The 22,260-nt window shown below is 38.6% G+C and overlaps 1 protein-coding gene across 7 annotated transcripts in view; it reads right to left on the reverse strand.

Moving 5' to 3' along the window:
• Positions 1-22,260, reverse strand: part of CARMIL1 (capping protein regulator and myosin 1 linker 1) — a 255,236-nt gene that overhangs the window by 108,551 nt on the left and 124,425 nt on the right. For all 7 annotated transcript variants that reach the window (XM_037893029.2, XM_037893030.2, XM_037893031.2 and 4 more), the window contains exons 9-15: positions 21,940-22,015; positions 17,306-17,394; positions 14,133-14,227; positions 8,570-8,656; positions 4,003-4,106; positions 457-534; positions 290-366 (exon numbers count right to left, since the gene is read on the reverse strand). In XM_037893029.2, the coding sequence (XP_037748957.1) occupies positions 290-366; positions 457-534; positions 4,003-4,106; positions 8,570-8,656; positions 14,133-14,227; positions 17,306-17,394; positions 21,940-22,015 (606 nt within the window). The remainder of the gene's footprint in view (positions 1-289; positions 367-456; positions 535-4,002; positions 4,107-8,569; positions 8,657-14,132; positions 14,228-17,305; positions 17,395-21,939; positions 22,016-22,260) is intronic.

Here is a 22,260-nt window from a genome sequence, read left to right on the forward strand (position 1 = left end):
CCAAGGCTCCAAGCCCTGCACCTGGGGCTGAAGCCTGAGCAACTTAGCTTTGCAGGGCCCCGGGCAACTGCCCTGCTTGCTATCCCCTAACACCGGCCTTGTCTTTTATATGCAGAGAAACAGTTGTTGCACAGGTGAATATACTTTGGGGATAAATAATATCTCTGTCACACAGCGCTTAATTGAAAATCTAAAGCTGCTTGAGGTCCACATAAGAAAACTGCTGCAGAAGGGCAAAAAAGAATAAAATATTTCCAGGAGTTGGAAATAACTATATTTAAACCCATACCTGTGAGAAAAAACTGTTCTGGACAGGCTGAGCACAGCTAGGTGCTGAAGGCATCCGCGGAGGAGAGCTCCACACACCTGAGAAATAAAGAAGGTAGGTTTATATGCAATAAACCTGTTGTTAATACTAATGGTGTTTTTTTGAACCACCAAAAGAAATAAGATTACCATGTCTAGTGCGCACTCTGTGTTGGATAAATCCAGATGAACAATGGCATTTGGCTGGGCCAAAAAATTATACAAGCTCTTCAAATGAGAAAAAAAAATATGATTATTATGTTTTGTACATATTACACAGAATTATTTTTATTTTATCTCTTCAAATAAAATTCAGACATTTATTTTAAATTGGACTCCAACAGTTTTGATTGAAGCTATTTTCTCTGAATGGATGTTATCTTCTAGCCCTCAAAAGTAAAACATTCTTTAAAAAGACAGGAAAAGAATGCTGCCTGGATGACATTTACCCCATAGCATTCTTGACTTTCATAGCTTGATTTATCTTGAGTAGCCGGCAATTTGCTACACATTTTGCAGAAAGTGCTAATTAATTTTAGTTCAGAATAGATTGGAATGCCATCCAGATTGCAACCATACTCCAAAATGGCTAATCAGTTTTGAAAGTTTAAGTCAACCCTTTCTACTGCATAAGGCCGGCAGCTAAGTTGTGTCTGAACCTTATAATTCTTTCTGACAAGACTTTATTAAAACACATATTACCAGTGCCTTAGGTCAATTCAGAGATATTGTAAAATGGGTCTGATAACATAATATTTTAATGAATGATGTGTATTATAATATTAAGGATATATTACCTATGCACTAGCCTAGGTAAAGGCACCAGCTACATCTGACAATTTTTTTAATGTCTAGGAACCAAACAAATTAGAGATAAGAAAAGTTGGCCCTCATTTTCAGAAGTGCTGAGCCCCTGCAACTCCAAATGAAGTCAAGATGAGTTAAGAGTGCTCAGGACTTTTGAAAAATTAAATCCCTACAACACTAGGTCACCTAGCCCCTCTAGTACCAATGCATGAATATTCCCTACAGTAAATTTTCCAGTGCTTTGCTCAGGGCTAGTCTACACTGGCAATGCTAAAGCACGGCCGTGGCAGCGCTTTAACGTGGCTTGTGTAGTCACAGCAGAGCGCTCCCAGCGCTCTAAAAAACCCACCTCCACGAGGGGCATAGCTCCCAGCGCATTACAGCGCTGAAATTTGTGGTGCTCAGAGGGGTGAGAAAGTTACAGCCCTGTAAATTGCCAGCATAGACAAACCCTCAGTTTAATTTTATATTGCAAACAATGGAGTTTCCATCACTTCTGCTGGAAAATTATTCCACAATTTAACAGATCTGACTGTTAGGTGCAATACCATGAAAATACTTTTAAGTTTTACATTGCTAAAATTCATTTCATTAATATACTAGATCATGGGTCAGCAACCTTTCAGAAGTGGTGGGCCGAGTCTTCATTTATTCACTCTAATTTAAGGTTTCGCGTGCCAGTAATACATTTTAACCTTTTTAGAAGGTCTCTCCCTAGTTTCGTTATATATTATACACTTATACTGTTGTATGTAAAGAAAATAAGGTTTTCAAATGTTTAAGACGCTTCATTTAAAACTAAATTAAAATGCAGAGTCCCCCAAACCGGTAGCCAGGACCTGGGCAGTGTGAGTGCCACTGAAAATCAGCACACGTGCCGCCTTTGGCACGTGTGCCATAGGTTGCCTACCCCTGTACTAGATACATCCCCTTGTGCCACTTAAAAATGTCTCTCCCTTCTGGTGTTTGCACCCTTTAAAATATTTGCAGCCCGCTATCACTTTCCCTTCAACCACTGTTTGACTGAGCTACGCACACTAATTTTATTATAAATTCTGTAAATATGTGGTTTTAAGTAAACCAATCTATTCCCTTATTTTATTTTTGCTGCTTCTCTAAAGGCTCTCATTTGTCAACATTCTTCTAGTTCTTCACCTGAGAGTTCTGCTCTCTTAAGCACAGGATGATGTGTTTTGTAAATGTGTATATGAATGTCTAGCAGATACCAAGGAAAATCTGGGGTGGAATTCACATAAAGCCAGAAGGCATTTTATTTTGTATACTCCAAGTGTGTGTCAAGTGAAAATGGACTTTTGTAATGCTTATTTTGAATTCCTTAATCTTCATTTCTTAGGTATCCCAGCCTGGACACCGAGGACGTGTGAATAAGTGAGACTGGGATGGATGTGATGAAGAAAGTCTGAATAAAATGTTATTTTGAGCCTAGTGTCCTTCAACACACCGAAAATGAAACAATGCTGGACCTCACTGGCAGTAACACAAAAGACCAGACCAATTTATTGAATTTGGTTACTTTCATGTGGTATTCAGTGGACAATTTTTTATGTCATATGACCACCAGAGTTTGACACAATTGACAGTTTTCTGACTGATCAGCAAATGTGAGAATTTGCATAGGAGCAAAGTGAAGTGAATTAGTTTAGCTGCATGTGAAGTGTAAAACTTAATTTGCCTTTATACTGGTGTGACACTGTATAGAAGGAAAGATGACCATGTGTACACTGAAGTATGAACACTGATGTATCACCACTGTTGCACAGTTGTGATAGATGTTATGCAAAGTATGCCTTATAAGGTATCATTGGAAAAACTGTGATTTGTTGAACAATGTTATCCTGTTTATATGCGTGTATTATCATTGTGTATGAAGTTATGAATCCTTGCTGTGTTTGTATCTCAAACACCCACCAGACAGATTTACATCCAGACTAGCCAGCCATGGTTGATGGGCCATGAAGGAGAATCAACTCTTCCAGTGAGCCCCTCCCAAGGACACCTCAGAGAGCAGGAGCACATAGACAGTGGAGGCCCAATGACTCAGCAGGACATGCAGAACATGTGATCCCTGACTCCATGTTTGAGACAGTAACTTTCCATGCACATGGACCGGGGGGGTATCATCATTCCTTTGCCTCTTTCTTGCTCCACATCTCTGGATTACGATATCTAACAAAGAAAAGCTTTGAACAATGGGCTGAGGACCCCAATATCTGGGATGAACCAGAGAAACTTACTGCAAGATGGCAGATTTAACATCATTGCTATTATACTGATCTACAAACTCTGAAATGAACTGTAATGTATATGATTTCATTTTAACCTCTTAATAACGCTCTTCTTTTATATTAATAAACCTTTAGTTTTTAGTTACAGCATGTTTTGGGGGTAAGATCTGAAGTATATTTTGACCTGGGGTACGTGTCTGGTTCTTTGGAACTAGAAGAACCTAATATATGTGAGTTTTGGTTTTAATAATCATTTATGACAGAAGTTTGGTTTGTCTGGGTGGTACATGAGGGGCTAGAGGTCCTGCAGGGGACTGTCCGTGGCTTCAAAATAACTAGTATAGTATTTTGGAAGCACACATTTGTTACTGGCTTGATGAAATTTTAGGATTGAATATACCACCAGTTTGGAGTACATGCCCTGTTTTCTGGCAGTCTGACCTGAGACTGGCACTCTTAGCTCTGTCCCATACCAGGCAGCGTCACAACTGGAAGGCAATGTTATCACTGTGTCATTTTAATCACCACTAGAACTTGAGTTAAATTAACACAATATCCCCCCCAAAATAATCCTCCCTCCCCACTCACACTACATTAAATATATACATTTTTTTCAGGAATCAGAAGAATAAGGAACACATACGGAGAGATCATCACCCCGGAGAACATTCCCTGAGAGGTCAAGGTAGGTGAGAGTGTTAGCAATCAGCTGGTTGGCACTCAGTGACTGGGAAAGGCTATTCACCCCTGCAACAAAATGTCAATATTTAACTTAGTTCGGCTAAATAAAGAATTATCATAAACCCTGTCAGGACACAGTTTCAGTGAACACACTGTCAAATATCAATGGTCTCCTGCTATCAGAATTGTTAGGATTTATTTTTCTCCTACAGGGTCCAGTCTTGAAAGGTGCCACACTCCCTCAGCTCCCATTGACTTCATTAGGGATTCCCTAAATCTGGCAGGACCAGGCCCTTAACCTGTATTACCAGATCCTTAGGAACAACCTTCTGATACATTTACTGTACCATGTATTTAGCTCAATTCTAGTGGTTTTTTTTAACATTACACACAAACTATATTTTAAGTAATGTGAAGACATCTTATTGTAAACAAGAATATTTAAATAAAAACATCTGCAGAAGGCAAATACATTAACAATTATAGTTCACTACTACTTCAAAGGCAGTTGACAAGACATAGAAGTTCAAACATTTAAATTATGTATTCACCGGTAATTTCAGAAAAATATTTGACGAACTAACATATCAGGAAATATATATTTGAACACACTGATGTACAGTATTAAATCCTGTTCAGAACAAATAAATATTTTTGGTATTAAACTGAAAAATTATGTGTCAAGAACCAACAAATCAGCACTCCCTTCAAAAGGGTTCCTAAGTTATTTAAAACAGAGATGAAGTGGACACCTCCAGCAAATGTAACTTGCATATTAGGCATGGTAGTTTATCACTGAACTCTTGAATCATTCTGGATGGCTGTAGGCTGCCTCTCAATCAGTAAGTACCTGAGAAAATCCATTAGACACACAAGCATCATTGCCTCCTATAATAGAAGGATGGATTTTATTAAGTGCTTGGTCAAAGCAACAGAGAAGACAAGTGCTTTGAATTGCTGAGCAACAGTCGGCAGCTTTTCAGACAAGACAACCATTTCATAAACACGGATTGGCAATGGATAGAAGTGCCCATCTTTCAGGTTAAAAATACGTTGAAATTCATAATGCTAGAAAGGACATAGGTTTGCCAAGGAACATATGAGGCGGAAGCTGGCAAAATCAGGAGCCACAGATATTTAGATTTGGTGCTCTAGTTTTCCAAACACCAAAATATTAAGATGAGATCAATATTAGTACAGTAGCATGCTTGTTGGCTTCAGGGATTATTTTTGGAAATGGGCCTCTCTCTGAAAAGAGTCAATACATGATAATATATCTGCCAAGCTTTCAAATATTCACTCTTCACTCTGCAATTTTTTTTTTTTTTTTTTTATGGTAAGTCTTTGTTACTAAACACATTCCACCTGCAAACTGCAGGGCTGGAACACTTTATATACAAAATGCAAGTTTTTTGAATCTTTAACAGATCTACCTGGGCACAATGGGTTCTAGCCACATGCCCATTTTAACGAGTGTTAACAGCAGTTGTTACTATACGGAAGTAGAAAGGAGCAGTGCAGATGTACACGCACACAAACACCATGCTATATCCCATCCGAATAGCAACAGTAGCATATGATTCAACAGCAGCAAATGATTCTGAGAACTAGGATAATGAAGCAATGTTTGAGCTAGTTAATGTTGGGGGGCACTAGGCTAAAAAGTAGAATCACTTCTCCTTTAGGGTTTTTGTTTGTTTTTAAATGAATCAGTCTTTCATTAACGACAAAGTCACCGGATCTGATCTAAAGCCCAGTGATATCAATGGGAGCCTTTTCATTGACTTCAATGAGCTCTGGATCAGGTTCAAAAAGCTGAGATTTAATTGAACCAAGCACATGGAATTTTCTATTTGAGTCAAAGCTCCAAATTGCTAAACCTCTAATAGCACTTCCCTTATTGTATACTGTGCTATTAACAGAGATCCTACTTCAGTCTGAATGAAGCCTATAATGTTGTTTCATCGCACTCAGACCTAACAACTGTTAGGAACTATGAAACACCATATTTAAAGAAAGACCATCTGGGAAGTTGCTACCTGCAGTTCACTTGTCAATCTCAAAGAAATCTCATATCAAATGTATTTGTTAAGTAGTAAGGTAAAACAATAAGAAGGGGTTATACTGAGCTTTGGGAAGAAGTGAAAAGCATTGTAAGTGCTGCTTATTATCTCCCTAAAGCAAAAGACTGGAAAAATCCACTTGTCCAGTTGCCTAGTATTGAATAGGAAACTTTCCCAAGTGAGTCCCATCACTCACTTCAAAAATAGGCTTTTATTACAAAAATAGTTCTAACCTTTATGGTTTCAAAGATAACCTTCAAATGCAAAACAAGGTTAAATTAATGCAATGCTGTCTAAGTCAAGGGAGAGCAGACTGATAAAAGGAGCTGTAAAGACAGTCACAAAAGTAGTGAAGAGGTGGAGGCATGGGAGGCAGGAAATTCACTGTTTTGAGGGGACCGCACATATAGACAAACTCTCATGAACAGCAAGATAAGTCATATCATTAGGCGAGGTGTTTTAGTCAGGCATGTTTTCAATAGGAATATTGAAGGGTTACTCTAGCACAATATCCAGTGGTAAGGTCTTAGTCTCTGTAGATTTGAGCATCATTGCAGTGCAGTCTGCATTAGGGTTGTTACTAGGTCATCATTAGGCATGTTAGATGGACTCTGCTTTTGTTTTAAGACCTTTTTAAAAATAAACCACAAAAATCCCTTTGATTTTGTTCATTGCTTCAATGCTCTGTTCTTGCTGATTAACATTTGGTTGAACGGTCTTGACTAATTTGACAACTGTTCTTGAGATAGGGGGAAACAGATATAATATCCCAAATGGCACTGTAGATGCCATTGGACCAAATGATGGAGCTTCAAGTGAGGAAGAGTACAGGAGGTGACTGAACATACTGGAAGCTGTGTGCACTTTTGTCGGGGCTGGATTTGGTCTAAAGACTTGAGTAAATATTTGGAGTTTTCTCCTACCCCAAGGATAAATATCAGGGTGGTCAAAATTCCTTGACTAAATGATTGTCACCAAGAACAGACTACTAACACAATGAACAGAACTAAAGTTTTATAAGGTTTTAAAGAACCAAAATTCCAGCAGCCATGCCTCATGACTGGGCTAGTAAGAATCATAATACAAAACACACTGCACAACAACAAATGTCAAATCAATTTAAAGGCTACTCGCTAGTAGCAGGTCCATTTTCAAAGGTGCAGAGTTGCCTCCACCCCCAGTAGTTTCATGAGCCATCTACTAAAATGGTATGCTGAAGAAATATGTTGGATAGAGCTTTTCTTAAAAAAAGATCAACCTGTGAAAGTTAGAAGCACTGGGGGCTCCCACATCAAAAAGCAACATCTAAAATGGTAACACAGCTTGGTTTACTGTTACAAGTGAAATGACAGTTAAAGGAAGATCTAAAATCTCTTTTGTTTCACTACCCAGGATGGAAAAAACAAGTGATGCACAATATTTCATGTGGTTATACATTCTTCAATTATTTTAAGTGAGAAATTTGTGAATTAAGAAACTAAATGCCCCAGTCACCACAAAGCAATCTTTAAACAGTCACCCACAAACCATTTTACTTTACAAATGTGACTTACAAAAAGGATATTTCAATAGCTTTACAAATGGCATTTTGAAAAGTTTAACACAAAGTATAAGCTATTATAAAAAAAACCCTGTATGCTTCAGACCTCTTCTTAAGCCATAAATGCAAGATATATTTATTCCAACAATAAGCTAAACACAGACAGTTCTTCAATAATATAGGATCTGATCCGAATCTTATATAAGTGTAATCCACACACCTCCTGGGTGTGGTGTTCTGTCTCATCTAGTGGCACCAAGACCACTTAGAGATTAATGAGTTTGCTCTACAGCCTTAGTTAAGAGGCATATGGCTTCTAGCTCATGCGGTATAGGCTCATGCATTTAGCATGAGGCAGAGGCCCCAGGTTCAATCCCGCCCATGACCAGTGTCTGTTGGTGTTACAAGTGGGGCCTCATTCAGGATTTCAACTGGGAAGTCTCCGAAGCTCAGGACACGCTTCCTCAGTTACGGGAAGTATGTAACCCACACACCTCCTGGGTGTGGTGTTCTGTCCCATCTCGTGGCACCAGGACCACTTAGAGATTAATGAGTTTGCTCTACAGCCTTAGCTAAGAGCCATATGGCTTTTAGCTCATGCATTTAGTTCCAGAGGCCCCAGTTCGATCCTGCCTGCCGACTACTGGGGTCTGTCGGTGTTACATTAGTCAGTGGAAAGCTTCCATCTAACTTCAGTGGGATTTGGATCAGGCCCATAATTGAAGAGCCTACTATGGTTAAGAAATAAGGTTCAGATACTCATAATGTCAGCCATATAAGTAGGCAAATTAGACAGAGAGAAATAATCCAGTACACAAGAAATTATTTTACAATTATATAACAACAGGATCCATCACTACCAAAAATGTTTCATTTTACTCATTCACCAAACAGAGAAAAAGTGCAGGGTTAAGTACAAAACATACCTTTAGGTGACAATGAGGTTTTAGATAAATTTAAATGTTTCAGTCCCTTCGGGAGTTTGGCAAACTGGATACTTAGAGAGGACACACCTGTTTAAGGGGGGGAAAAAAAGAGCGTAAAAGTTTGTAGTTTTTCTGATGGCAAGTGGCTTTCAGGATTCTGAACCACTGACATAAAAATAGACCACACAGTGAAAGTAAAAGGAATGTAGGGTGTTCAACACCTCACAAACACAATTCAATTTCTTCTAGGGTTGGCCCAAAGATGTAGATGACAACCACCTCAAGTCCTTTTTACTTTAACATGCTTAAAGCTACACAGTGCGTGCTTAAGTTTTTGAGGACCAAGGGTCATAGAGAAGGTAACGTGTGCGCCATGATGTCAGCACATGGATAGTTTGAGAGCTTTATGGTTCTGCCACAGGAAAATGATAATGAAGTTAAATACAACAGTAGTGAATGTGCAGCTTCCCCAGTAATAAGGATCTCTTTGGGTCTATTGAAAAAAAAGGTCAAGGTTCAACGGAGTTTCGTTAATATAGGTTAGCTAACCTTGACCTCTCTTCCTAACTGAGTCAAACCCTTTCTTCAGTAGACAAACAGGCAAAGGCGTTGCTGAAAAAGGACTGAAGTATTTTGTACAGCTGAACTAGTACTGCAGAGCAGTGTGTGTTTTGTATAAAATAATTCTGATGCAGGTAACATAGCAGAGAACTTGCTTTAGGAATCTGAAGCCTCCATTCTAGTCATAATGGTCACTTATCTCATTTAATTAGACTGATAAATATATACTGGCCTTTATACAGTCTCAAAATCACATAATAGACCATTTCCTGAATAAAAAAAGAATTAGGGCTCTGGCACCAACTATATTACTCAGCACCATTTTGCTGAAAGAAACACAAAAACCCAATTTCTCACTCTGAGGTTCTGCATTCCATAAATGTATTTTCCATTTTTAAATGGGTGATGGAATATTTAAGGAGACATCTGCTCAGTAACGATTGAACCAATTTATAAAATATTCATTACCAGAATAAATCTATCAACAAGTAAACTGCAGCAATGCAATGAGGTGTGACATATACTTCTCTGTACCAGATCACAGGTTATAATCCAGCTAAGCTTTCCTGGGGGGAACATATATCTCTTTAAAAAGAATACGCTTGCCTCTGTGCCAAAACCCAAAATGGATAATAAAAAAAAGCTAATACTGAAGTTTACTTCAATGGACATAGAAATATTTTTTCTATATTTATCATATGCTTTTATCTATCTACCTTAAGTACATAAGTGGTTATACTTCAGACATTTGTGGAATTTTTGTTTCAAGGTTATTTTGTTTCTAAAAGTGCGGTTGGCATGTATACTGCCGATACATGGAGCTTTCACAGACTGTCCAAAACTCCAGGCCATATTTTGTGTATATGGTCAAGTTGTTGCCATGAGGATGCATTACTTTGGCTACTGTAAAAATACAATAGTAACTGGATGTATTCACCAACTTATTGCAAGAACGAATTCAGGTTATTTTATGAGAATATGCAAGTAACTGCACTTCACCTTTGTAGGAATTTATTGTTAGAGAAAACAAGGTGAAAAATACCTGGGATTATTTAACAAACATTTGCTTCTGGAGAAATTTCAATGAAGCACCGATTGACAATGTTTTAAACATTTTATTAACTAGTGAAATTTATTTTACATTTCCTTCCGTTTTTGTTTGAAAAAAAGAGGTGGTTATTTTTGTATGGATAAGGTGTCTGTACATTGCTTAAAAACCCCTGTGACAATAGACTCAATACAACACACTAAGATCAGGAATAAAAATCAACCCCAACTGAAGGCAGAAACAAAATATTTCTCTTGACATAAAAACCCATGCAAAGAATCTCACAAATTTTGCAAAAAACATTAAAGATGATGCAGGTATAATTTTGGACCTGCTAACCCTGGGTCATATTTAATTCTAGTGACTACTGGGTTGGGATCCTTGATACATTTTCTTTCCCAACTACACTTTACAAATCTCTTCAGCTCCACTGAAGTAAGAGACTCAAGTATTAAAAATTTTTAAGCTACAGCCTCAGGATTTTATGTTCTCTGGCAGCTCCTCTCCACTTCTTGGTTGTAGCTGGTTCTCTGCAGGAGTCTTAAAAGCCAAATATGATTTTGATATCAAAAGGGCAGAAAGGAGGAGGGAAGGCAGTATGAGGAGAGTAAATAGTGTTCTGTTGCACCTGGGCTATTTACTGGAGTGTAGCAAATATCCTTTCCCCTTCTCTCACACTACAGCCAACAAAATCTCTAATCCAGTCAGCATCACCCACATTAGTTGCTGAGATCTTATAGCAGGGGTGGGAAAACTACGGCCCGCGAGCTCCCGCTGGGGAGTGGGGTCTGGGGCTTTCCCTGTTCTGGCTGGGGTGCTGGGTCGGGGGCCGCAGCACAGGGCTTGGCCCCAGTCCTCCAGCCAGGGCGATGGGTCGGTGGTCGCACCACGTGGCTCCCGGAAGCCACAGCATGGCCCCGCTCTGGCTCCTATGCACTCCAATGGCCCCCTCCAGTGCTCCAGTGGGAGCTGCAGGCGCAGTGCCTGCAGATGGGGCAGCATGCAGAGCCACCTGGCCATACCTCTGCATAGGAGCTGGAGAAGGGGCATGCCACTGCTTCCAGGAGCCGCTTAAGGTAAGCGCCACTCAGAGCCTGCACTCCTCAGCCTCTCCCCATGCCCAAACCCCCTGCCCCAGCCCTGATCCCCCTCCCACTCTCCAAACCCCTCGGTCCCAGCCCAGAGCACCCTCCTACACCCCAAACTCCTCATCACCAGCCCCACCCCAGAGCCCACACCCCCAACCAGAGCCCTCACCCCCTCTTGCAACCGAACCCCAATTCTGTGAGCATTCATGGCCGGCCATACAATTTCTATTCCCCGATGTGGCCCTCAGACCAAAAAGTTTGCCCACCCCTGTCTTATAGCCTCATCAGCATGAGGCCCTGGGAGCCAGTGAGCTAGGACCTAGGAAAGGTAATAGTAGAGAAAAACAAACTCAGTGGAGCCATTCAAGTCTTGGAGCAGCAGGAGACTGAATTTTTTTTAATCAGACTGCCCCTTCTGGCAACATACAACAAAACCGGTGTCAGTTCCAGTAACAAAGCAGGAGAGAAAGACCAAGCTGCAACCGGAATACAAGGAGAGCTTGATAAAAAGACAAAAGTACAGAGATGATTTTGAACATTAAGGTGTTTAAAAGAAACCAAGGGTGAAATCCTGGCCCCATTCAAGCCAGAAGGGTCAGGATTTCATCTCTAGACTGCCAATACACTCCACAGGTACCTCTCAAAATCTGACAGTGCAATGAAGGGAATCCAACCATGATTTAACGCATTGTTCATAGTACAAAGCCACCACACTCAGCACAGTTTTTTTTAAACAGACACTAATTGTTAAATCTCAAGCAAATAAAATATTATTCTGGCATTATCTGCACACAAACACCTGTTCTGATCTTCTATTCGAGTAATCATACAATATATTTACTTGCGCTCAATAAGGTTAAAAAAAAAATCAATCTATTTTAACAGTGGAAAATTACTCATTCCCTCCCTTATCATTCACACAACTGAAAACTACTACTACTACTGAATACTCTGATTGTTACATAATAACCGTGGTAAACTCCCAGTTCGTGTTGATGTGACAAGTTAAAAACAGAGATGTTTTCCATATTCCCTATCTGTAATTAACTATGATTTTGCATACATCTTTCTTATGACAAAGTCATATTGTTTCTTCCATTCGCGCACACAATCTCAAGTACAATTTGCACACAAAAGATATCAGAACTCCTGAACAGGTCTTATTTTGAATTGAATGAAATGCAACATTTGCATACTGAAATTATATTTAATGTCTCTGCAATTTAAAATAGCCAAGTAACTTATTTAATTTCCGCATTTTTAAGAAGACTAAATTTTAACTGAATGTTCAGCCGAAAAGATTTAACTAAGAAGAAACTGGTCAAAATCCAAGTTTGTACATCCATAATTAACTGTTTTGCCTACATTTTCTCTTGTACGTCATTACTTCTGTATGTTTTGAACTGTTCTTTTTGTAGCATGTGAAATACCCAGCCTGACTTATAGACAAAAGATCTTCCATTATACCAAGCCTGCTTATGCTTTTTTTTTAAATAAAAAAGAAACACAGTGAGCTTTCCTTTTAACCAACCTAAATTCAATTATTAAAAAACAAAATCAACAACCTGTATAAAATGTGACAGCCTTTTTCTTCCTCATGACTATTTATTGTAAAGAAGTTAATGTGGTTACTACAAAGAGCTTTGGCTGGTCAAAATTGTTCAAAAAAGGCTTTTCAAATTATATGGAAATGTTCATGAAAAATATTCCCATTGTTTGAAATTCTGATTTCTCAACTAAACAATTTGAAACAAAAAATAATTTTGATTCATTTTGAAACAGAGTAGAATCCAACTAAAACATTTTCAAATTTGTGGGGGGATCCCCGACACACACCTTTCCCACTGTACAGAGAAAGGGAGATGGGGAGACTAACCCCCTCACATCTGTCTTCCAGTGACAAGTCAAAATTTTTTGTTTTGAATTGTTTCCTCAAAAAACAATATGAAACAAAAGGTTTCACAGAACAGAACACCTGTTTTTCAAGCAGCCCTACAAATGATGTATTAAGGATGTGATCATGAGAATGCCTGTTGCATGGAATGCCTACTTGAAGTAAACAGGAATTCCATAGGCACGGTACTTCCAGGATCAAGTTTAGACTGAACATTTTATTTTAATTTAAAAATACAATTTTCAGTTTTTAGGGTGGTGGGTGGAAAGAGAAGAAAGAAGAGATGGGAGTGACTTGAGTCTAAACTGAAATTGCTCGGAAATTAGGGCCTAGATTCAGCAAAGCTGAATCTTTAAGCATGTGCTTGTCTCTCATTTTGCTGAAAAGGGACAGACTTATGTAGATGCTCAGTGTAAGGGCTGCACTGATGGGGCTAAATTTTTTGCAATATTGAACACTAGAAGGCAGCTCAAAAAATTGACAGCTTCAATGCACTTAGAAATATTTATATAAGCACAGATGAATTAAAGAGGTAGTTCTAGCTGCTAGAAAACATCTGGAATATATAACCCAAGGGACAAAGTTGTGTCTCACTCTCAGACGGGCCTTAAACCAATTCTATTACTTTTTACAATAAAGTATTTGAAACCCTTTCTTCTCTCTCCACCCCAGGCACAGTGCTTCACCCCCCATCAGTTATCTTAAAAGTGATCTCTGTGAAGCCAAACAAGCCCAACTTTAATTAAATCCATGGTTACACTAAAACCGTTCAACACCTATTGGTAAATCTCAAACTAATGGACATTTACAAACTAAAAGAAGAAAAGCAATTCTCAGTGACCTATGAGCAACAGATATTTACGATGCAATTACACCAAGCACAATGCTCTATTATTCAGGCAAAGGGGAATGAAGTAGCACTAATCCTATTACTCTGACTGTATAAAAGGAAAAATGTAAATGTTATAGTACCTCTGTCCTCAAGAGGGTTGCTAGCAAGGTTAATTGTATGAAGTCCTGAGTTAGGATTATGGGTTAGGGCATTGGCCAGTTTCTGTGCAAAATCTCTGCAAGAAAATAAAACAAAAGAAGACTATTATATTATCTCCTACATTAACACCATATTCAGAGGCTTAAAATGACCCAATTATTGGAATGAATGGAAATGGCCAAATTTAACAGTTGCAGACATGTACAATATTTCCCTTAGTCACATCTATTTACACAATTTGCTGCCTTTCAACAGCAATCTTTTATTTATACTTTATCCAATATTACACTAAAGGATGCCCATCCTAGCTCTGAGTGCCTTTGAGATTATATATATTATAAAAAAACAAACATAGCAAAATAGGAGTTACAAAACAAACTGTCCAAAGCAGCCCCATTTCTCCCTCTGACCACATCATTTGATCATCATGTGATCAGTACAGTTTAATCACCAGCACGCTTTCCCAGAAATCCTGCCCTCATGTGCATCAGTTCCCTATCAGTACCTGCTCAAACAAATAGGCTTTGCAGCATACCCAGAAGGTCAACAAACAGACACTCATTAAGGAGAAGGTGCTGTGTATTGGCAGGGCCTATACTGTTTTGAGCTTTAACAACTTTTTACAACTAATTTCCTCTTTCATTCTTCTCTTACCCCTTTGCCACTGTTATCACCACATTTTTGTCTGTCTTAGGGCTTGATTCAACACTCCACCCTAATTTATGTCCCTTCCTCATAGTGCCATACCCACGGACCGAAATTTCCTAACATACCCCTCCTTCCCTTTAGTGATGGAAGGGTGGCACTGGCCAGGAAACCATCCAGCCAACTCTGCCAGATTTCTGCCAGCAGACAGGTCCCCATACACAAGGGTTATGCTCCCGTGGCTGCTACTTTAAGATGACAAGCCTTGCCAAACCAAAGAATCCAGTCCTCTGGTTATTATATGCACCCCATTCTTCCAATGTGGGCTACATAGTTATTGTACCTTATTTCAGCCAACTCACTAAGCTTCTACTGCACTGTCCCTACTCATCATTTTTCCTTTTCAACTAAAAGCCAATAGCCTTACTGGATAAGTTCTGTCCCAATTACCCATCTAAATAGTTATCAAAATGCCACTTTCTGCTTTACATAGGGACAAAGAGCGATCTATCCTCTTTATGTTAGGATACTATAGCAGTGGTTCTCAACCAGGGGTATGTGTACTCCTGTGCACAGAGATCTTCCACGGGGTATCTCAACTCATCTAGATATTTGCCTTGTTTTATAACAGGCTACATATAAAGCATTAGCGAAGTCAGTACAAACTAAAATTTCATACAATGACTTGTTTATATTGCTCTATACTGAAATGTAAGTACAATATTATTTTCCATTTGATTTATTTTATAATTATATGGTAAAAATGAAAAAGTAAACAATTTTTCAGGAATAGTGTGCTGTGACACTTGTATTTTTATGTCTGATGAAAGCAAGTAGTTTTTAAATTACATGAAACTTGGGGTACTCAAGACAAATTAGTCTTCTGAAAGGGGTACAGTAGTCTGGAAAAGTTGAGAGCCCCTGTATTACAGATTTGGGATAAAATTTTCAAAAGCACATAGAGTGACTTGTGTCCCATTAAAAGGCAATGGGACTTAGGCACTTTTGAAATTTACCCTTAGTAGCATTTCTCAACTTTGACTATGAAAGTGGTCATAACTCCCTAAAAATGCTTTGTCTGTAGCCTATGCCAAGTGAGGATAGCCAGTATCAATGGGATGAATACCTTTCTTCCCAGCAAAGAGACATTATAACCTGCAGAACTGACAAATACACCTTTACAGGGACAGATAGCTAATGCTGATTATAGCAGAGAGAGACAAGGTCAACATGCCAAGTACTCTGAATGTATATGGTGCTACAAAATCAAAAGTCTCAGGGATGCTTGTCAGTCAAGCTCTATTAAAGTCAAAACCAGACCTATATATGACAAGTTAATGAAGGCAACGTGCAATGACAGTCAATAACCTTATAATAGTATCAAAATGTTATTTCTGTGTAAAATGACACAAAATATGAAGAAATTAATGACACAGTCAGTTACTTGTTACACTTTGAATGATGGACATTAAGGGACTGGACTGGGGATCAGGAGATGTGTTTAATTCCAACCTCTACCACAGACTTCGAGTGACCTGTGGAAAGTCACTTAATCCCTAGTGCTTAAGTTTCCCATTTGTAAAACAAGGATAATACTTCCTTTTCCCCACCCTTTGTCTGGCTTGTCTATTTAGATTAATAATTCATTGAAGCAAGGACCGTCTCTTACTATCTGAATGTACAACTCCTAGCACAATGGGTTGGGGCAACTACATGCTACTCCAAATCTAGTACAGAAGTGTGTGCTCTAAAGGGCCACAGCAAATCCTAGTTTACAAGTTTAACTTTCGGGCTAATTCCTAGAGATTGTAAGAATCTGCTGTCTCTCTCACAAGAAATGGAGGTGGTTAAGGTACTGAAATAGTGCTGGAGTATTTAAGCGTGAAATTGCATTATTTCTAAAAGTCTTCATTTTTTAATGACTATTGCAAGAGGTCTATTTTTTGTTTGCTTTTCAAGTACCACAAGTAAAAATACAGAGAAGTACATTTTGTAGTTTGATTAGGATATATTCATTTTATCTTAACAGGCTGTGTGTCCCACCAACATACAAAACATCCATACCGCAATCTGTTGTCCAATAGTATTCCTTATTATAGTAAGAAACTGAACATAGCGTTTTCTAAAAGATCAAGTTTTTCATATCAACGTTGGCAACTAAGTTTTGAGAGGAAATCATGAGATATTTGAGGCTCAAATCACTTCTAAAACTGTCTGTTCTGCACAGCTACCAGCTGTTCAGCCAGCTTCCTTGTTTGTAAAGGAACAAATAAGTAGAAGGTAGACAATGTAACAACCTCATTTTCACAGGTGCTAACACATGTAGCCCCCAGAGACTCCAATGGAGTTTGTGAACACTTACAACCTCTGAAAAATATGACCATGAGCTCTTTGGAACAGGGTTGTAATTTTTGTATTAGCTATTTTACCAATTCTATCACAGAGTCTACTTTCTACGGTCCTATGGGTAAATCATAACTAACGTAATTTTTTTTAAAAAATTACTTACGTTCTAAGCCCGGCATTCTCTAATACCAATTCTTCCAATCGATTGGATCTACTCACCACTCTCAGGATCTGCTCACAGACATCAGTGGACTGCCATGAAAATGATATAACAATATTACTAAAGCAAAAACATTCTTACATCACTGAAAATATACAGCTGTAAGCTAGGAATAGCCTCACATAATGAAGTCCTGGCCATAACTGGGTCTCCTAGGTGTCACCACAATACAAAAAATAAATAATAGTAGCAGAAGCCTCCAAAACCTAGTAGGAGGACGTAAGATAGAATCTTTCCCAAATGAATTATTGCTAAGTGGGAAATTGGTAAGTGAGAGGAAAACTAACAGAGTCACTCAAGGTGTAGGCCAACAAAACAGGACAAAACCTTATTTCCAACAGAAAAACCGTGTGATTAATAACATTACTTATTTAAAAACTTTGTGTCCATGATACTCTTTTACAGAACAGACATAATTAATAAGCCTGAACTAGAATGACCACAAAACCAGAAACAGGAGTATCATAATGCAGACCCACAAGGGACACATTCTGGCTGCAGACACTCCATGAAAGAGCTTTGTGGTTGGGCAGTGTGCTCCGGGTATTTTAGTGTGGATCCTGCTAACCCACACAGAGCCATTACACACCCCACCATGTTTACATTAGTCATGTTTTGTAATAAGTAATTTGCATGGGCAGTTGTAGGATCCACGATGAGACAAAACATTAGAGTAAAATAACGCTGCTTTTATGCTATTAATTTGCTAATGTTGGAGAGGGTAAAAGTGAAGAGAGAAATTTTGTACTTTTAAAATTTTACTTCAGCTGTGATCCCAAGAGCTATACAACAAATAATACTATCGCCTCACTTTTATTTTATTCTTTGTTTTGCTTTTGAACTCTGTGGTCCCCCAACACACAAAATCAAGGTTCCATTAGAGGTCTGAAACTGAGCTTTTGTCATGACCATGACAGCTAAGATGATTTTGCTCAGGCCAATAAATCATTCCCCATTAAAAGTGCCCCCACGACACTGGTATTGGGGTCTGAGAGTTTATGCTTCTATCTGGTGTCTGACCCCACAACTCAATCAATTTCTAAGGCTAAATTTCTTAGCCTTTTAGCTTTTCAGTATAGTTCTTAACTCATTTAAAAAAACCAACACAGAGGGGAGAAAAATCTACTTTCAGTCCTCCTTTTAAATAATGCAGATTGTACTGGTGTTTTAAGGACTGTCACTTTTCTATTACCACAGGCATGGATTCTGCACTCTATTTTTTAGGTAACTCAGAATATGATCAATGTTTGGTTTACCAGTGTGATTACAAAGAAGTGGTTTAATCTGTTTGTGAGAAAGGCACAGTTGTGTCTACCAAAGACAGTGTCATAGTGCGAGATGCAAAGAGCAGTACATAGTATTGATTCTGGATTTGTTTTTCTTAAACTGGCTCCCTGTAATGACATTATAACATGGATTTAGCCATCAATCATCTTTTGTATTATCCTCCAGATATTTTTGACTGCCAGTTTCAGTGCATGGAATTAAGGAGTTACTTTTGTACAGCTCTAAAATAAAGGCAGTTCTGAAACTTGCTAATTGGATTCAACCAGTTTCAGCAAATCAAAGCCACGAGGTTCCGTTTGCTAAGATTGCGCCCCCTGTGGTTTGTTTGAAAAGTTTTATGTTTGTACAAACCCCAGAATGCCAAAGAAACCTCAAGATAATCCCAGCAAAATAAAACAGTTTCCTAAAGAAACCATAGTTGTATCACTCTTTCCCTCTACATAGATTCTCTAATACACCCCCTCTCCAAACACGGCCCCATGTCCCTCATCATCCCTTTGCCCCACCAGCAACCCCTTCAGGTGCCTTTTTGGTGGGCCTCAGTTGGTTGACTGAGCCCATCACTGGCTCACTCCCAGATTTTCAGGGGATGGACATCAAATAAGCTTGTTATTAAACCCCTCCACACAAACGTCCATATTGGTGTCCTGAGAAAAGGACAATGTCTGACAGCAACCCTAATCAGCTATGGAACAGGAAATAGTCTGAGCACTGCTGATTTTTAGGTTTCCATGCTAAAAGGTTTCACACCACTGTAGTTAGCTTAGTGATCATGAAAACAAAAGGGCTAATTGTCACTCAACTTGAGAGACAAGGTGGAATAGGTAATATCGTTTTTGAACCAACTTCTGTAAGCAAGAGAGACAAGCTTTCGAGCTTGGCACTTTCTACACTGGCACTTTCATTGTAAAAACTTTTGTCGCTCAGAGGTATGAAAAAACCACCCCCCTGAATGACAAAAGTTTTAATGACGAATAGCACCAGGTGGACAGCACTTCGTCAGTGGGAGATGCTCTCCCAAAGTTACCACCCCTCACAGAGGCGGTTTTATTTTGTTGCCGGGAGAACTCTCTCCCAGCAACAAAGAGCAGCTACACTGCACACCTTATAACAGCGTGGCTGCAGTGGCACAGCCACACCGTTAAGGTGTGCAGTGTAGATATGGCCTACACAGAGCTCTTCTTCAAGCCTGGGAAAGGAAGCGTCATACCTAAATACAAGGTGAAACAGATTGTTTAGCATAAGCAGTTAACACATATCCTAAGGAACCATTCAAGGTAGACTGGCCCATTACCACCTCTTGCATTCAAGAGACAAAAAAAGAGGGTTAGTGGATTACAGATTGTTGTAATAAGCCATAAATCCAGAGTCTTTATTCAGTCCATGATTTTTAGTATCTAGCAGAGTTATGAATTAAAGCATCCAGGTTTATCTTTGAAAGCGTTGTGTAGCTTTCTTTTGAGGATGAGAACTGATAGGTCAGACAGTGATCACTTTGTGAAAAACGTACCCACAGGAGCTCTGTGTGGCTCAAAAGCTTGTCTCTCTTCCAACAGAAGTTGGTCCAAGAAAAGATATTACCTCTCCTACCTTGTCTCTCTTAATATCCTGGGACCAAAATGGATACAACTACACTGCATATTCCAACTGAGAGTCAGATAAGGCGGTACTAAGTAGAACTCGTTGAAAAATTGGATATTTTACCCTGCAGAAAATTTTGACAAAATTAAGACAAAAGTTTAGTTATCTATATTTTCAACATAAAATTTTGATTTTGGCAGAAATGCAAATACCCAAAGTTCTCAGCTAAAAATCAAAGATTCCAATTTAAAAATGCTGCTGTAGTACTTCATGGGAGTTGTAGTTTGGATACCTTATGTTCCCATTCTCTATATGGCAGATTCCCTAGTCAGAATACGTCTCTCATGATGCACCACAGTCCCCCTCTTGGTGAGGGGTGCATCATTGGAGATGTAGTCCAGCTAGGAACGCGGGCCCACAGAGGAGAATAGGGACATGAGGCATCAGAACTTCAAATCCCATTAAATACTGTAGTGGCATGTCCACATCAAACTATTCCATCATTAGTAGAAACAGCACAGTCTTTGGGTGCTTGCGGGGTTTTGGTTTTTCTGAAGAAAAATGGAAATTTTCCACAGAAAGCAGACACTTTTTGTGAATTTTTTTTTTTTTTTTGACAAAAACCCAATTTTCCATCACAAGCAATTTTGATGGAAAATTTTTGACCAGCCCTAATACTGAGCAAGCCTCTCTGAATAGCTTTAACAATATACTTCAGTTGAGACTTGCAATACTACACTATTTCAGTTTCAGTCCTGAGTCTCTGAAGCAGAGACTACCGATTGTGCCACATGCTTTGGTTGTGGTTTTATGATATGTACTAGAACAAGATAACCCAACTCAATTCCACCTCACTTTAACATCAGGATTTGAAACTAGGTCTCCAAAGAAGAAAGGAAAGTGCACTTTCTACATTTATTCTTAAGCCTCTTAAAGTTATTTTCAGATACCACAGCTTTCAGTACATCACTAGCAATCAGGTTTTCATGTAATGTGACACTACTGAGGGAAAAGCTACAAGCAAATTTTTGAGGTCAATAACTTTGCACCAATTCACATTAGCAGAGAATTTGGCCTTCATTTTTAAGATCCCCAGACTCCAATCCTAGATCTGAAGAAAGATTTTTGGGCAGGTTTGAAAAACAATGCATCTGGGAGAATTAACCTTCACTTTTTAAATAAAGCTATTTTGATGTATCAAGTTTAAAGTCATCTAATAATCAGCCATTTTTAACAGCTTCTTCCAGTCCATCTTGCTGGTTTGGTGGAACAATAATTACCGTATATGATTACATATTTATGATTATATCTGACTGTCTTCACTACAAGAAAGTGGATGCTTCTTTTAATCAGAATGTAATGCAGAGTGAGAGGAAAGCCTACTTTCATAGTGCAGGAGCAGTGCAAACACAATCCAAATATCCCCTACCCCCCAAAATGGTTTCTTATTTAGTCATATAGTACTGCTGAAAACAGCTAAAAATAAGCAATAAAGTATTTTGTGGCATCACTATATTCAAATAAACTTTGTAAACTTTATTAATTAAATGTTATTGAAAGTTGATTTTTAGAAAAATTATTTTCCAGCAGACTAAGTCTACTCAGCTTTCCATTGATGAATAAATGCATCTTTCTGAGAAGGGTTATAGTGTGCTATAAAATACAGCAAAGCCAGATAACAGTAGATGCACCTTCATTTTATTACTTACTAATTTCAGATCCTTAGAGGACAGCTTTGTAAACCACTGATTGTATTCCAGGGCAGCAACTATAGGTATTAAGTCTCTAGAAAAAGAAAAATGTTTTTACACACTGTTCACACTTATTGTCAAGCTGGTCAGCTGAACACTTACTCTTATATACTTAATTTACTTTGACTCTTTCTTAATAAATAGTCAATCATCAGGATTTTAGAAAGCTCTCCATTCTAAAAATACAAATAGTGGTAGGGGGAAATCAATTGGATTTGATATGACTTGACTTAATTTTAATATGAACATTTGACTGGTCAAATAATATTCATATGAATA

Source organism: Chelonia mydas, chromosome 2 (assembly GCF_015237465.2).
Source record: "Chelonia mydas isolate rCheMyd1 chromosome 2, rCheMyd1.pri.v2, whole genome shotgun sequence".
In the NCBI taxonomy this organism is placed as follows: Eukaryota; Metazoa; Chordata; order Testudines; family Cheloniidae; genus Chelonia; species Chelonia mydas.